The sequence below is a fragment of the Leptopilina boulardi genome, unplaced genomic scaffold (genome assembly GCF_019393585.1).
Source record: "Leptopilina boulardi isolate dan_hultmark-lab unplaced genomic scaffold, ZJU_Lbou_2.1 LbouV2_278, whole genome shotgun sequence".
Classification (NCBI taxonomy): domain Eukaryota; kingdom Metazoa; phylum Arthropoda; class Insecta; order Hymenoptera; family Figitidae; genus Leptopilina; species Leptopilina boulardi.
This window is the reverse complement of record NW_026137838.1, coordinates 3,963,162-3,981,012: the sequence shown is the minus strand read 5'-3', so window position 1 is coordinate 3,981,012 and position 17,851 is coordinate 3,963,162. Positions and strand designations below refer to the sequence as shown.

Here is a 17,851-nt window from a genome sequence, read left to right as displayed (position 1 = left end):
GAAATTAATATTGAAATTCTAATTTAACGTTAGGAATAATTTAAATTTTTATACCCATTTGGATAGGAAAATGTACTCACCTCTTCACCTCGGATATCCCGATAACGGACCCATTTGCCTAATCTAGGTCTCCAATACTCGAGTAGATAAGCTTCAGTATATTCGACACCTTGTCCATTTCCAAATCGACCCTGGGTAGCAGTTCCAGTGATTAAATGAACATTGTGCAAATCGATTTCCAACCATTCGCGTGGTTCAGTTGTGATCTGTTGTTTAGGACACCAAGCACCACCGTGATACTCTTGTTTAAGTCTGAAAACAAAAAATATTTATTTTACAGATTATGGAAAAGCAAAATATTGAAACTGATTTGATTGCTGTTTTTTTGTTTGATGATTCAGTTTTATGAAAAGAAAAGTTGAGAACACAATAATATAATCATTTTCGTGTTCTTGTATATACATATATATAGATGGATTAGCTCTTCGTTGGAATACGCGATGAAATTATAATTTATCGACCGACTTCCTGGAAGCGGATGATATGAATTAAAGATGAGGGTCTTCAGGACGCGTGAGCATGAGAGGAGCAGAGAGAGAGAGAAAGAGCCACTTCGATTGCTAATTGTGTAGTTTCCTTTTTGCTATATGCGCGCGGAAAATACTATCATGGTATTATATTGGTCCATCAATTTTTCATCTTTTGAATATAAAAATTCTTTTAGTTTCTCATTTAACAGAAAACCAATATGGATAATCAAATCGAAGAGAATTTTGAATAAAATATTCAAAATCAGACTATAGAATCAAATAGAATATATATAGGAATCAAAAGAAATCCAAGAATAAAATGGATTAAAGTTGAACAAAAGAAATGAATGTTGAAGGAAACGAGAGAATGGAATAACCCTATTTTCAGAATTGGATCGTAAAGTTTCTCTAGTCACATAATTCAGCTACATCCTTAAGTCCGATTCAGTGCTTGAAAATAGCTTCATTTTGTTTGGTATGAAGTAAAGTGGGAAACCATAAACAAGGGCATTAAAATCTAAAGAGTGGGGGGGATGGAGGAAATCGCGACATGAAGGAAAATATAGGTGGGCGCGACAAAAATGTTTTTTGCGATAAAAGCAACTCGGCACTAAGAAAGAGGAGAGGGGGGGGGGGGGTTTCTAACTGACAGTACAAGGTGCTCTGAACGGCAGTAAACTGTGTGTGCTACATGAACTGGCGTTTAGAGTCAGCGGGTCTCCGATTCTTCTTCTTCTTCTTCATCATCATCATCTTCTTCTTCTTCTCTTCTCTCTTTGCTTCCTGCAAGCGAGACGATCGTACGCCAGACCATAACTCATAGCCCATTAAGAGGGCTCAAACTGCCTGCCACTTTGATACAGTCCGCATCAAAGACATTCCAAACACACTGTCCTCGATAAATCTCCTACGCGTGCGATTATGTTTGTGTCTTGAACGCTTTCCTTGACTAGCAACGGCGCAGTCATAAGTATATATGAAATCATTCCATCAATACTTTTTCTAAATGCTAATAAAACGCAAACCAAAAAAAATCTCCGAAAACAAAATTACCGATAGTTGGCAACATGTTTTAGAGTAATTGTTTAATTTTTTTTGGGAATTTATTTCATTAGGACTTGAAGAAAATTGAATTCCACGCCATTGGTGCAAGCCTTGAGAAACAAGGCGGGTAAATGTAATTTTCACGGAAGTCTTCCGTGGAGAGATAGGTTTCGCACGCCAAATTGACGACGCACTTTCTTTGACGGTTATAATTGGCTCTGAATCGTTTGAGATAAACTACACACGTCATGGACCACTGATGTCTGCTAAATAACCAAAGCAGTATGTATATATATATAGGGTTCAAAAGTTGGCTCAACTCTGTAGTTTCCAAGAAACAAATTTCGGTTATATGGTATAGAGATAAATTATGCGAATCGTAAAAAGAAGATATATGTCGTGTATTTAAAAGGGAACAATAGTATAATAGTCGTGATTATGCTCGCAACCATTGCAATATGCGGGACATTATTGTTACACCACAAACGGGTATAGAAGGTCGAATTAGATATTCTTTGAATGCGTAGTGATTAATATGCTCCATTCTGATGACGAAACCTCTTCTAGCAATTTAAATTGATGATTCGTGATTTTTAGTTCAAAAATGAAATATTCAAATTAGAATATACTTCTGTAACTTAACCTATAACACCATGAAAGGTCAAGACCCAAAAAAAGCATAACGGATTTTATTTGATGAACAACCAACAATTTTAGTTTGATCATGGAATTTTAAGGAGAATATAAAAAGTGCGTTTGCAAATACTAACCGTCCATGATGTGGTCCCACGTTTCCGCTGTCAAAGCTGGAACTGGCAGTGATGTCAGCATCAGGAATTGCTCCCGACTCCATTCCCAAGGGGCCGATGCATTGTGCTGTAAACATAAGAAAGAACGTGTTGTATCATGCTGGGTAACGATTATTTACAATCTACTCATTCGTTTCAGACAACTTCATTTTTAATTCATCTTTAATTGATATAACAATTATCATGAAAATGAAATGCCATTACTAAAAAAACAGATTGCCTAACAAATTGTTTACCAATTTTTGTAGGATTAAATTAAGTGAAACTTAATTCCTAATTGAGTCGCGATTTATGTTTTAATATAGTCTATTTTTTGGGGGGTGGGAGGGAAAGTAATTAATTCTGACCCACGCTTGAAATAGAAAAGCAGCAAGAATGAGGGTTACAGAGGGGAGAGGGAGATTGTAAATGCCATAGCGGAGACCGTTGCACGCAGTCATTAATAATAATCAGAGGGAGAAAGATGGAGAGAGAGAGAGAGAGTACTGTAACAAAAGAAGAGTGGGTCGAATTAAATCTAAGAAAATCTTACGATGAGGATTTATGCATCTTGAACGCGACGCTGATTGTGTTTTCCAGATTTACTCTTAATATATTCAAATTAGCTAATTATTATTAAATACTACTACTACTAAATTAATATTCTTGGAATGCTTTGAAATTCCCTAATCATTAAAAAAATATCTATTTCTTAATTATTTTTTTCGAAACTACCTGGAATGATATTGATCAACAATTCTTTTCAGGAGAAAAAAAGTTCCTTAAAACATTAAGTATCCGCAATCGTAAATCTTTTAGTTTGAAAACTGAAATCTCGAAATTCGGATTGAAGGAGTAATCTTCACTTTTTGAGAGAGAGAGAGAAAGAACGAGTCCTAATCGCGGTAAACCAACCTGAAAAGTTTAAATCCCCGGTAACTACTTCACAGGAAATCCTCTTTCCCTTCCTACCCCTCAACCTTCCTCTCTTCTTTTGCTATTGCGGAAGTCGTCGTCGCCTCGCGAAAAAGAGGTGAAAAGTGAGGACAAAAATGTGATAAAGTCCTATGGTACAGAGGGTTCTGATTTATTTTTTTTCCCTCGCGAGAATGAGAGGGCACAAAAAAAGTGGTTATCAATTTGACAGTGACGCGGCCAGAGGGCATTCAATTTCCCTAGACTCGGGTTCTGGAAAGAAGAGAGAGAGGAGCAGAGCAACCCTTCCGTTCAGGACTGTCACTCTTGAGAGTTATGGACGCAAAATGAGTGGCTGGGGCGGGCAAATGTCGCATAACTTACATCTTTTGCACGCTTCTCTCTTTTTTTTTTCCTCCTGGCCAGGATGTCTATAAATACATGGATCGAACCTGCTTCACAACGCGTTTAGATGCATCGTTTTGCGACTATATAGACGATGAAGAGAGAGAGAGAGAGAGGGAGAGAAATACGGAAAGTCCCTAGCGCCGGAAGTACCATGCAGTGAGACCAATCGATGGTCGTAAAGATAGTACATATTGCGATAAAAAAGTATATCGAGTCGATTGGAAATGACTACCTCCATTTATATATGTATGATGAAATATCCAGGCCAATCCTCTAGCATATGTTTTCCTCCAATAACTTTTATATTTATTCCCTCTACAAATGGAAAAAGTAGTATCAAACTTTTACTTTTATTAAATACTTTTAAGTTTTTACCACGAAATTGATTTTTAAGTCGAAATTTTAACAATTCCGATTGCCATTAAATTGTAATCGTGGAAAATCTAGGAATTTAAAAACAATAATTAGAAAAAGTTTTTCGAATTGTATAATAATATCCAATTTGTTGACGGAAAACTTTGGATATTCGAATGCTAATAACATACACCGGAAACAAGAAAAGTTGTGTTAGAAGAAGGGAAGAGATGTTAAAGGTCCCATTGGGACAAAAGCCAGACGCGTTGTCCGGCAAAGGAGAAGGAGAAAAGAAGAAGAAGAAGAACTATTTTCGCCTTCTTCAAACAGGAAAATAAACAGAAAATTGAGAATCATGAATGGAGGGGTAAAGGGCAGAAAGAGGCTCTAGACATTTGCGCGCGCAAAGAACATTTTCTTGGCGCCAGGACGACTGGCAAAGTGGAAGTACTACTTTTACGCCCATCCTTCGTGCTTTTCGACCCCTATTTCGATTTTCAAGCGACCCCGAAATCACCGACTCTTGAATTGCGTGTGTATACGTCTGCAAAGGGCGAGGGTATATCCAACCCCTTTTCTATGATGATTTCTCCCTTTCGCAAAAAGGGGTTCAGCGAGAGAGAGAGAGAGAGAGATCACGACCTGCATGGCGTTTATACTCGCGCACACGAATTCGATTTATGAAAATGTTCACTATTGAAATTGACAACCGGAAAGGCAGACCTCACTTCAAAATTGAGGATTATTGCACTTAACGTCCCTCTTGACAATGTCAATCTTGAATTTATAATGACAATATGGAATTTTAGTTACAGGTTTACAATTTATTTTTCTCTGTGTAAATTAATATTGTTAATTATTAATATTTTTTTTTCCACAGAAGCAGTTTTTTCTAATTTTACCATTTGAATGGTAGAAACGGTAACACTTATTGAAATAGTATAAGTGTCCGAAGTGTTTCATACTAGATAATGAATAATTTAAATAAATAAGAAATACCTGCGATGCCAATTACTTCTTTTTAGTAAATTAATTTCTTAGACACAGATTAAATAAAAAATTTATTTGATTCAAATAATCGGATATCATTTATATTTAGGTTCAAGTCTGACTGAACTAATTTTAAATTCAAATTTTTTCTATGAATAATTTTTCTATTCGAAACAAATTGATCCAAATAATAATTATTTAATATAAATATTTATTTCACAATAGTAAATAACCGAAAAGAATCAAATAAATTTTTTTTTGCAAGATGAAAGCTAAATTGCCGACTAGGGAAGGTTAGATTAATGTATATAGTGCCAAACGAACGGTCATTATCCAATTGAATTTATTTTACAATCATTATGTTATTCCCGCCTGAATATTATGCCGAAAAAAAACAATGAAATTTTGAATAATTTCGAACAATCGTAAAAAGGGATAATTATTTTTTTTTCTACTCATATAAAGAAATAAAATTCTTTTCTTTCTTTTTTAATTGCCCTCTTGAGAAAATGAAACAAGTTTATATATGAAACAATAAAAGAAAAAAGTGTGTTTCTCTTTTGAAATGACTTTCGTTAGTCGGCCGAGTAATTAAACCATAAAATATTCATCCACTATATATACTGAAAATCATCTTTCTCACCATAAAGCCATGTCTTATCTCAAAGACTACGAAAGAAACAGGATAAGGAGCACGATAAACCTGCAGTCACTTCTATATATATATATGTATATATATATATACACTAAATAAGAGATCTGTTACCAAGAATCTTTTACATAATTTAAAAACCAGTCTAATTAAATTCACTCAAGTCGATAAAGCGTTTAATTAAAACGCAAGAAATGATAATATCGCAATTTCCGTAATTGAACACCGCAGTATATATATATATGTATATAATTTAGAAAGCCGAAATGTATGGTTAGTCAAAGATGAAAATAAATGATGTGGGTTAAAATAACGAGTTGTTAATTGTCGCATCGTTATGTTAATACCCTCGATGGGGTGAATGAAGCGATAATTTTGGCATTTTCGATGCACTAATGGAGGGGCCCTGATAATTGGAATGAGATGGAGATGTGGAAGGAGCTTGCACGCAATCCATATATATATATATACACGTGTGTACCAATAGTTGACAACGCCATAATCCAATTGCAATTGCATGCTCAAATACAACATATGCAACTTTATAATGATGGTTTTCTCTAGAATCAATATAGACGATGGACATATATATATACGAGTGGTATACTGAATTTCTCTTCCTCTGTGAATGTGACGATTCACATTTGTGTGAGTTAACACGCGACTCGTTCATTTCTGTTTAAAGTGCATGTCCTACAGGATATATTCTGTTATAAAGTATGTGTGTTTGAAAAATTTATATATATGATTCTTATATAGTTACAACGAATTTTATACGGTAATTGCACTAAAGAAGCAAAACAACAGATTCTGAGAAGCAAACATCTTGAGAACATCGAATGGGAATGTACGCATTTTTTTTCCGTTGGAAAAATAAATATATATATATAAATAAAACGTGGACGATTGAATCGCAGAAAATGTCTGAATCACAGGAAATGATATCGTGTAAAGTTTGTTTGTATGCTGATAAAAAGAGACGCGTTAATCAAGTTGACAGATATTGCGGACATGCTCAAGGTGATCATTCGAGTTTTTTGGATTCTTTGTTGAAAAAAAAACCCGTGAAGAACAAAAAAAAGTACTTTACAAATTCAGAAAAGAATAATTTAACAACAAGAGAAATATATTTGCGGAACTTGATGGATTTGATGCAACCCTATCGTAATCCGTTCGAGGGGTCACACAAAATGGCCGAAGGGGGTGCAAAACGAGAGACCGCAATCCAACCATTGTACAACATGTTTATGTATCGCGGGCTGCATTAACATTTGCAATTTATGCGAACTATAACCATCCCCCCTCCTCTTAAATCGGAAATGTTCGCCATCTCTCTCTCTCACGCTCTCTTCCCTTCATCCTTTAAACCGCGAAATTCACCAATGTGGTTCAGCCTACAAGTTCACAGCAGGGCTTCTCGTGTTCTAACTTTTAACTATGCTATTTATATGTCAGCCCTCATGGCACAAAGTCACTTACGATTTTGCGTGGGTGCGAACGAAGAAGATGAAAGTTGTTTGAGAATTCGTTAATCCTCAGGACCATACATACTCTCATCACTTTCAAATGACAAAAGTTTTTGGTTATTACACATCGCTCGTCACTCTCAAGGTGATGATGACGATGCACGTTTTTTTTTTTTTTATCTCATATTCTATTATACCTTTTTTAGCCTGATTTTAAATTTGACATCAAAATTCCATTGTACTGAAAATTAGTTTTGTGCATAAAAAAAAAACAATGGAAGAACCAGCATATGGCTTAATCCTCACGTAGGTCAAAAACTGTTTTAAAAGTTAAAACTTGGAATATTATGGCCCTGAAAGAATTACCAAGTAAGTTTGGTGTTTCTTATGAAATACTCAGGTGCAGCTGGAGCGAATTTAGAATTTAACGAGGTTAAAGAAGAAAAAAAAAAGGAGAGTTGGTATACGTAATAGCTTTTTGTATATACTGTATTTTCCCGCGTACAGCATATGCTTCAGAGAAAACGGAGGGTTTTTTTTAAATTACAAAAATTGAGGATAAATAAATATTAAAAATTAAGAATTATAAATAATAATCTGATTGGATTGAAAAAATTGTTCAATAAGAATTCTTCTGCGAATCCCCTTCCTTTTTCATTCAGTTCTTCCAATTATTTCACTTGGTTCGATTAGCATAACTTTCTATTTTCCTTCCCTTGGCTCTACTCCTGGAATCTTATATACATACAGTCAATTCCAAACTAAGAAGAACGTCTGCTTTATTTAAATTCAGTACTTTTTTTTTTTGCAAACTATTGCGCCACATTTCTCTTGTCTGGATTCCAAGTTTTTTCCCCTCTAGTTTCTGGATGAATGATGATTCTCTGCTTGTAATTTGTTGACTACAGTCAATAGTCTACATACACGATTTCTAAGGAACAAAACTCTCACTCTTTTTTTTTTTGAAGAGGAGTTTTCCTTCCTATTTACCTGAAAAGTAGGGGTCGACCCCAAGCTCTAAAATCAATGGAACGGAAAGGAAGTCAAGTAGAAACGAGCCGAGGTTTAATGCTTGCGGGAAAAACAAAAATGGTAAGAAAACAGCAAGTCTTTATCGGTATTCGATCGGCGTTAAAATTATTAGCTTCTGGTGTAAACATATCTTCAACGTGCATCTTTCTCTCTCTCTCTCTCTCACCCCTCAACTGTTCTCTCGAGGCTAATCGATGTTGAAACTTGTTCAATTCAATACAATAGAAAGTTTCTTTTCTAAAATTTAATTGAAATTAAATTTTGAATTTAATTATTCCTAAAAAGAATTTAGCAAAAAAGAAGTTCGCGTGTTCCTTAATGTATATCGAGATCCGTTAATCAGTAGGCCATTAAATTTAAGACTCCTATAGTGTGGCGGGTCTCTCTCGTGACAGATTATCACAGGTAGCCACACACGCAAGTATATAGTATAGAAAGAAATGGTTTTAAAAGAAATTTAACGAGCCTCGAAAAAGGTCTATCTTTCCCTCTCTGTGTTCACGGATGGTTCGGTTCGATTACTATAATGATACATCTCGTTAAAGGTTCAAACTAACTATATATATATATATACTCACATATGTCTATCGCATGTCCACCGTGATAGTTGAGAATTAACGTGAAGCAAACAGTGAAGCAAATCTGCAGGTAGTCCATTGTGGTGGTGGTGGTGGTTCTAGTCCGGGGGCCAGTAATCATCGAACTCTCATAACCACATCTGTAATTTAAAAAAGAGAAAAAATTAACAAAAAATTGTATACTATTAGTCACAGCTATTCTTTTGCTAGAAGTGCAAAAAACAGAACGTATAATAAAATTTTTTCGAAGAGAAATCCCTCTTTATTTATTAACACTTTCAAGAATTACAACTTTCCGGTGGCTTTGAAGTGAGCTGACTCCGCCTACTGCAAAGAGTGGGGAGATGAGTGCGAGTGAGAGAAACCGATGCTTCTCTCTCACTCCCCCCACTTTTTGCGGCGTAGGATTCCCCCACTTTGGAATTTCCTCCAATTACGTTACTAGCTTACAGGAAGGCTTACAGTAATTTAATTTCACTATCATTATTAAATATCTTTTTTATATTAATTTAATTATTTACTTTTTTTTATATTTTACATATTTCCCTACTTTTTTTCCAATTTAATTTAAATAGCAATGTTTGTAAATAATTCAAGGGAATTCAATTTTCAAATTGAAAGGAAGTTTTGATAACCCCTTGTGAGAGCCTTGCAGACAGCAATGTAAACCCTAATAAAACCTAAAACTGTTCATTGGGCCTCGCCTTTTTCGCCGTTTGTAAGGGGGGCAAAGGGGGGAATAACGAAGGGCCAAGGAGAATCAACTCGACTATTTCGGCTTCCTTGTACTCTTTCGAACGGGTGAAATGGCGCGATTCTCCTCTTCGAAGAGATAGATATATGAGTTGGGTTTTGTTCAGGAGCAACGGACACAAAGAGCTACATTCACGCTACCAGCCATTACGCGTCATTATCGAGATTAGGATCGAGAGCGCCCCTACTCACAATATACACGGTAGTTTGTTTCTCGACGTTGGCCGCCGTCGTGAAGGAGGCAACAAAAACAAAAAAAATAAATAAATAAACTTCACCAAAAGAGAAAATTGCAACGAGAAGAACTTTTACAATTCTAAAAATAAAGAAAATCAAAGTATTTTTTTTTCCGGCTAATTAACTATAGTTTCTTTGATTGTAGAGAGGGTCCTTTTGGATGATGTTTATCGCGAAATGAAATGTGGGAACTAAAAGAGAGGGGACTCTCTCATTATTTTGCGTCCCACTGTTGCTGCAATTGCTGACAGTGCACATAGTGACGACCACGCAGAAACCCCCTTTTTCGTTTATAATCCGATCGTAAAAAAGATCTCTTCTCGCTCCTACACTTTCTCTTCAATAAGCCTGTGAAATAATTGACGATTTCTACGAATACTGCCTTTCTTCAACTGTAAATTTTAACAAACAAATATTGAACGGATATGCGCTTCATTATGTTCTATAAAAAACCTCTGATTGCTCAAAAAAACAAATTGTTCTTTTTTTCTAAGTGGAAGATAAATCAAAATTATTTTCTAGATTTTATTTCAGAAATACTAAAAGAACTTCTATTTTCATCGATGAATTTATAGAATATAATATATATATATATATATATATATATATATATAAGGAACGATTATAATTTGCCTTTGCAATGAAAGATTTAATGAGCTTCAAAAATTTTTTCAGTTTTTTTTTTTTCCTCCTCTTTTTAAATAGGGGAATTAAAAGAACATCCGGAATTCAAAAGTACTGAAATATAAGCTCTTTCAACAAAATTAAACTCGGGGAATTTTTTTTTTTTTTCGCTGATCCTCATTATGCCAGTTTGGTGAATCGTGAAGAATAAATCGTCGAAAGGGACTAATTATATATTTTAGCGTTATTACACTCGCGCGGGAGGCAAAAAAAAAAAGAAGAAGTAGAAGTAGAATTGAGATAAAAACCGATTTTCACAAAATAAAAAATACTAACGCCTTTGGTTGAACGCATTAAATTCGAACTGTAATGGAGTTACATGCGAGTATAGGATACAATTATAGACCCTCGTAACAATTTTAACTAAGAGAAGATGGAGAACGAGAAGCGAGTTTCCGGATCGTTAACGACACGAGAATTTGAAATTAACTCGCACCATGGTTTTGTAAAATTGACAATCGAAATGACCTTACACACTCGATTGGAGCATTTATACCTTTTTTTTCTTTTAACAAAAATTTTAAATATTTGCGTATCTTAAAAACTCGTCATTTAATTTATTTATACCACTAATTACAAGGACAAAATGTCAATTAAAAAATTAAGGATTTATAATTTTGTTAATTCACAGGAATGAAGATCATGAAATAAAATCACAAAAAGAAGTTTTGTGAAACATGATTTTGAAAAATAATATATATATATAATTTAAAAAGGTATGTTAATTTGAAATTCCGCGCGTTGTACTCATTCAAGAATGGAATTTAGTCCTTAGAAAAAAAATTGTTGCCTTGCTCTTATTGCCTGTGTGTCTCTCTCTCTATCTCTGTCTTTGTCTCTCACATATATGAGCGAGACTTAAAAATTCTCTGTTGGGCTTATTCGGTCAGACAAATTAAAGGCCGAAGAAAACGAGTTCCCGCAGCGTAGGCGCCGTCCAAAAGCTCGCGCGAGAGCTCTTTATCTCATTATAATCATCGCGCGATCTTCATGAGAGGACTAATTAACTGAAATTACAACGGGCGCGGTGACAGTGTGATATTCTTTTTTCTTCTTCGTATTTGTCCATAATCCCACACAGCTGTCCATTAACATTTATACACACATACATTCAAGGGAGTTCAATTATACAATTACATTTTCAGTTTATTTGCTTTAAACAATCAATTCTGTTGGTGTCGAGAAAAAACGCGTTCTGTGTCTTTTAATATGGTTTAGGTCTAATTTAGGTTTAAAGAAGGGGTAGTAAAGGATTAAAGCAGGGTCAATTCAGGTTCAAAGTAGGTTTAAAGAAGATATAAAGTAGGGTTAAATTATACCCAATGAAAGTCAAAAGTAGGTTTAATTCAGGTTCAAAATAAGGTTAATTAAGGTTCAAATTAGGTCCAATGCAGGTCTAAAGTAGGGTCAAATTAGACGTAATGAAGAACAAAGGAGGTTCAATTCAAGTTCAAAGTGGGCCCAATAAAGGTCTACAGTAGGCCTTATTTAGGTTCAAATCAGGTCCAATAAGGATCTAAAGTAGGGTCTAAGTAGGTCCAATAAAGGTCTAAAGTAGGGTTAATTTAGGTTCAAATTAGGCCCAATGCAGGTATAAAGTAGGGTCAATTTAGGGTCGAAGTAGGTCTAATAAAGGTTTAAAGTAGGGTCAATTCAGGTTCAAAGCAGACACAATAAACGTCTAATGTAGGGTTAACTTAGATTCAAAGCAGGTCTAATTAAGGTTTAAAGTAGGGTCAATAGGTCTATGTAGGTTTAAGAAGATCTAACGTAGGGTCAATTTATGGTCAATGTAGAACCAATGAAGTTCAAAAGTAGGTTCAAATCATGTTCAAAGTAGAATCAATAAAGGTCTAAAGTAGGGTTAATTTAGGTTCAAATTAGGCCCAATGTAGGTATAAACTAGGGTCAATTTAGGGTCGAAGTAGGTCTAATAAAGTTCTAAAGTAGGGTCAATTCAGGTTCAAAACGTCTAATGTAGGGTTTACTTAGATTCAAAGCAGATCTAATAAAGGTTTAAAGTAGGGTCAATAGGTCTAAGTAGGTTTAAGAAGATCTAATGTAGGGTCAATTTATGGTCAATGTAAAACCAATGAAGTTCAAAAGTAGGTTCAATTCATGTTCAAAGTAGGATCAATAAAGGTCTAAAGTAGGGTTAATTCAAGTTCAAATCAGACCCAATAAAGGTGTAAAGTAGGATCAATTTATGGTCTGAGTCTTTCCATTAAAGGTCAAAAATAGTGTCAATGTAGGTTCAAAGCAGGCTCAATAAAGGTTTAAAGTAGGTCCAAAGATAGTATACCTAACGTAGGTTCAAATAAGGTTTAAAGGAGGGTCAATTTAGGTTCACAGTAGGTTCAATAAAGGTTTAAAGTAGGTCTAAAGAACAACCCTGTAAATTTTTAGCTGCAGCTTCTGTTTGATCAGAAACCTTTCTTGCAATGAATACCACAAATATTTTAAAATTTTTTCTTCTGATAATAGTACTAATTACAATGCTCACAGTAAAAAAAACGTTTACCTAATGAAACAAGCAATAAAAAGCTATGGCTTTAACAAACAGTAGCAGATGTGCATTTAGTATTAATCGCTATTGAAGAATCAAAAGTATACTAAAATTTATAAGTCTTTAACGAAGGTGTGAAACGGTTTGGAAGTTTAGGTGCAGAGTGAACATCTTTTGCTCCAAACTCGTTCAACAAAAGAAAGAGAGTTAAAAAAAAAGAGACTCGTCCGACTAATTACGCGATTCTCTTTTGACTACCGTAGTATGCGCAGATGTTTATCTTTCACCAAGAGCAAGATGGGTACCTAAGATGGAAACACGTCCTCACGCTTATAAGAGTGACTTCTTAAAACCGGTAATGGTATACCTGGAAGGCATACAGAGACAACGGAAAAACGTCACGAGAAAATTAAATGATTCAATAAACACCATGTTTTTGATACTTCTTTTTGAATCATTTCATCAAGAATTACATCCAATTGCCTTTCAATGAATTTTTAATGTAACAGATAAAATACGATAATGTATGCAATTAAATCAAGCTTTGAGGGGCGCATTAAATTAAATAAAAAAAAATGTTGCCGACATTATTTGAAATTTACAATTTCAGGAATGCTTTCCTCCTTCTCGTTGAGCGCTTTATCAGAATCTCGTGAGATCAAAGCAATTCTTTTGTTTTAATTTGAATGAAGAATTTTTTTTTTTTTTAGAGAATCTCTCCGAATCATCGGATGAATGTGTTTATATAATCAAAATTTATGTGACTCTTAATTAACGAGGGTTATAAATTTTGGGGCGTATAATTTTTTTACTCCACTCATGATTCAAGTGCTTAATCAAGGTTTCATTACCTGACAGATAAATGCACCGCGAGGCAAATTGACATACGGCTTATATGTTTAAATGCGGTCATAAAGCAGAATTTAACGATTAGGTCTTGTTTAATGATAATGATACCGAAAGAAATCTCAATTTTGATGACTATGTGATTAATTATTCCTCAAAATCAGTAAATGATTTTTTTTAAAAAAAAATTGTAAATAATCTATCCAATTAGGAAACATGTAGAAAACAATATCTCTGGTGTGGTCCAAGCTTTGAATAGTTTCGGCTTTGTTGACATATCACTTTTCGTTGAAACGAAACAATTTGGAGACAGGCGTAGTGGAGCGAGAAAGCATTTCTGTTTGGCTTATGGATATTGTATGTACAATATAAACGTTGCCGAAATACGTTCACGTCGTGTTGTAGAGGAAACCACACTTAACGATCTCACCATACGTCTCTTTAGGTCTGACGGTTTGCGGGTATATACGTTATAGTGGTTTTCGCCTTGCCGCGAACTATAGGCAACTTGAACGTCATAATTCATCCCAAAATATTCTCTCCTACATTCTGTCCGTTCGGCCCGCGGGATATATGCGCCGCAAAGGGGCCAACTTTATCCCTTGTATATATATATATGTATATGTTCACAATGTAGACGCTGCACGCGAGGGATAAAGAGGGCGAAAAGGGTTTTGAAACACCTCAGAGCCATAGAGTCAAGGAAAGGTGAAGAGAGAAAAAAAAGTGAGAGAAGAAGAGAAAGAGTGTTGTATAAAGGAGAGGGGGACTATGAATTATGCAGTTTGCTCCAGGCTACAACTGCAAAAAAGAAGCTCCGGCGAAAAAAAAAAAACGACGCCTTTGAAAAAAAAGAACTAAAGAAATGCTTCTACCCTTTTCTACCAAAGGTTTCTGAACTGACTTCAAAATGATTCGCGCCTTCAGCAAGTGGCCATATCTAAACATTCAAAAAGATTTCCGGTGTGGTGGACCACAATTTTCTTCGTTTAAGAATTTTCTTACAATTTTTGAGTATTTCTGGAGAATTTCTCTTAAATTCCCTTTTTTTGAGAATAGTAACAATTACCATATCAACTTTTTTCATAACAACTGTTTCGATAGTAACCACAACCATAGCAACCAGTAGCATAGCAAAACCGGTACCATAACCAAACCGGTACCATACCAAAACCGGTACCATAGTAACCGGAACCATAGCAAAACCGGTATCTTAGAAAACGGTAGCGGAACCGAACCGGTACCATAGAAAAACCAGTAATATAGAAACCAGTACCATAACCAAACCGGTACCATAGTAACCGGAATCATAGCAACTATGAAATCGGTACCATAGCAAAAACGGTACCTTAGAAACCGGTACCATAGTAACCGGAATCGTAGCAATTTAAAAGACGGTACCATAGCAAAACCGGTACCATAACCAAACCGGTACCATAGCGAAACCGGTATCTTAGAAAACAGTAACGGAACCGAACCGGTACCATAGCAAAACCAGTAATATAGAAACCGGTACCATAACCAAACCGGTACCATAGTAACCGGAATCATAGCAACTATGAAACCGGTACCATAGCAAAAACGGTACCTTAGAAACCGGTACCATAACCAAACCGGTACCATAGTAACTGGAATCATAGCAATTTAAAAGACGGTACCATAGCAAAATCGGTACCATAACCAAATCGGTACCATAGCGAAACCGGTACCATAGCGAAACCGGAACCATAGCAAACGGTACTGTAGCAACTATGAAACCGGTATTATAACCAAACCGGTACCATAGTAACCGGAATCATAGCAACCATAAAACCGGTACCATAGCAAAACCGGTACCTTAGAATCCGCATAACCAAACCGGTACCATAGTAACCGGAACCATAGCAACCAGAACTATAGAAAACGGTACTATAGCAACTATAAAACCAGTACCATAGCAAAACCGGTACCTTAACCAAACCGGTACCATAATAACCGGAACCATAGCAAGCAATTCCATGACAACTGTTTCCATAGCAACTATGGTAGTAAAAATTACCTTAGCAGCCCACGAAACCCTGCAATGAATGCACCATGCGCCTGCTTCTCTCATATTTGAATCATCATTTGGTGAAAAAGAAGGGAAAAAAAGCGTCTCGTCTGGTCTCCTGAAGGTACTTTGTCCCCTTTGCTTCTGCCACTAAAGCCAAGACCCCTATCGTGTCCAAATGTTATATGCAGAATACGAGGTACTTCACACTACAATTTTTGCTCCCTATTCTCTTTATCCACTTCAACGCTGGTGTCTCACCATTCCGCTTCAGGGTCTTCTTTTATATATATATCACACTTTTGCCTCGGACCGATTGAAATTTTCATATACCAACACGTCGTTCCAGTTTATGTCACGCGTATACAAGTGAAATGTACTTTGGCTGTTGCAAAAGAAGAAGAAGAAGAAGAAATCCCGGATGCACTTCTACGTATGTAAGTTGCAAAAGAGGATGGAGAAAAGAGAATAGAATCTCGTGTGTGGTACATCACATCGATATTCTCGAGAGGCTCAGGTACAGACGACGGCACTCTAGATTCAAAAAAACTGCTGGACTCTCTGAGAACTCGAACAATTGAGGGATTCGACAACAAAGAAGAAAGAGAAGTGAATGTTTGAGATGGATTTTGGAGGAAGTAGAGAGAATAAAAGAGATTTGAAACTTGTAATTGAAAAGATTTGTGGCAGACAGTATATATATAGTTCTTTTGTGGAGAAAAATTTTAAATTATCAAAATTGTTAGTTAATTATGAATTTTTAGAATCACGAGAGTAAGACGTCGATAATGGTACATCGTAACCCAAACGAAATGTGTTTCAGGTCGTTTATTATACATTCTATAGTGAAAGATGTTGTTTCAGAAAGCGCAAAGTTATTATGGGTTTATTTTATGTCCCCTCTTTCTCTATATCGTTGACAAAATCCGCCTTCTATATTAGCCTCTGTAGATTAAATCGCTCATCATAAAACCGACCCGCGTGTGTGACCTGTACGGCCCCGATCATCGAGCAACGCGGTAATTAACGTCCGATTTGATCTTCCGCTTCACGAAGCAAAATGTTCGCGGCGCGCGACAATCTGCTCTCGTCGCTCGAATAAATTAAAAATAAAAAAAAAACAATTCTTTTTAAAGACAATATTCTTTATATTAAATGTAAAATAAAAGACGACTTTTTCCCTACCCCTCCCAAAAAAGGATATTCTCACAGGTATTGTATTTTTTTAAGATCCCCTGAGGAATACTTTTTTTTTTTTCCTGTGTTGAATTCGAATTTCTTCACATAACATTCGCCTCGTGTACATCGTTGGCGCGTGAAACGATATTCCGATCGTCGTCGTTGTCGTATATAGGTACGCGCACAAGTCCCTAAGTTTTTTCCTTTAGTTTTTACTTTTTGGCTCGTTTCACAGACGCGTATATACGCGATGCAAAAGCATTCCCTTGTTCGAACTTCTCGTACCATCACCTACCCGGCAGCGACGCCTCCTCTCTCTTTCTCTCTCTCTCTCTCTCACTCACTCACTCTATTGCAAGCCGCACACTTTTCGTCTGAAAGGGTCTGATGGAAAACTTTCTCGGTCTCTTCGAATATACCCTAACCCGCGCGCAACGACTCACAACTCTCGACTACGAATACCAGAACTGCATTAAACATGGATAAACGATTTATGGGGCGTTGAACGATCTCAATAAAAAAAAAAAATTGTGATTGAAGATCCCAAAAAAAGGAAGTTTTTTTTTTTATTAAATGCTGAAATTAAAAAAAAAGGTACTTGAAAAATCTCGTTTTGTGCTGATAATTAATCGTTTTCATTCTATAGTCTCGGGTAAAACTTTTGGATTCGGTAATATCTGCTCTGTCATCATCGTTCTGGTTCATAATTCCTTGTACGATAGGGAGGGCGGGATTATTCGTCATTCATTGTGTAAATAAATGATCAAGTTTGCTTCTAAACGAGCAGAAACTTTTTTTGAACTCGCGATGAGAGATTAATGTCTTGGAAAGAATTATTTTTTTGCTTCTGTAAGAGAAAA

The 17,851-nt window shown here is 35.7% G+C and overlaps 1 protein-coding gene across 1 annotated transcript in view; it reads right to left on the bottom strand.

Moving 5' to 3' along the window:
* Window positions 1-17,851, bottom strand: part of LOC127281960 (discoidin domain-containing receptor 2-like) — a 98,444-nt gene that overhangs the window by 11,053 nt on the left and 69,540 nt on the right. The window contains exons 3-5 of the mRNA XM_051305986.1: window positions 8,758-8,897; window positions 2,345-2,450; window positions 81-312 (exon numbers count right to left, since the gene is read on the bottom strand). Coding sequence (XP_051161943.1) covers window positions 81-312; window positions 2,345-2,450; window positions 8,758-8,878 — 459 coding nt within the window. The 5' untranslated portion in view covers window positions 8,879-8,897. The remainder of the gene's footprint in view (window positions 1-80; window positions 313-2,344; window positions 2,451-8,757; window positions 8,898-17,851) is intronic.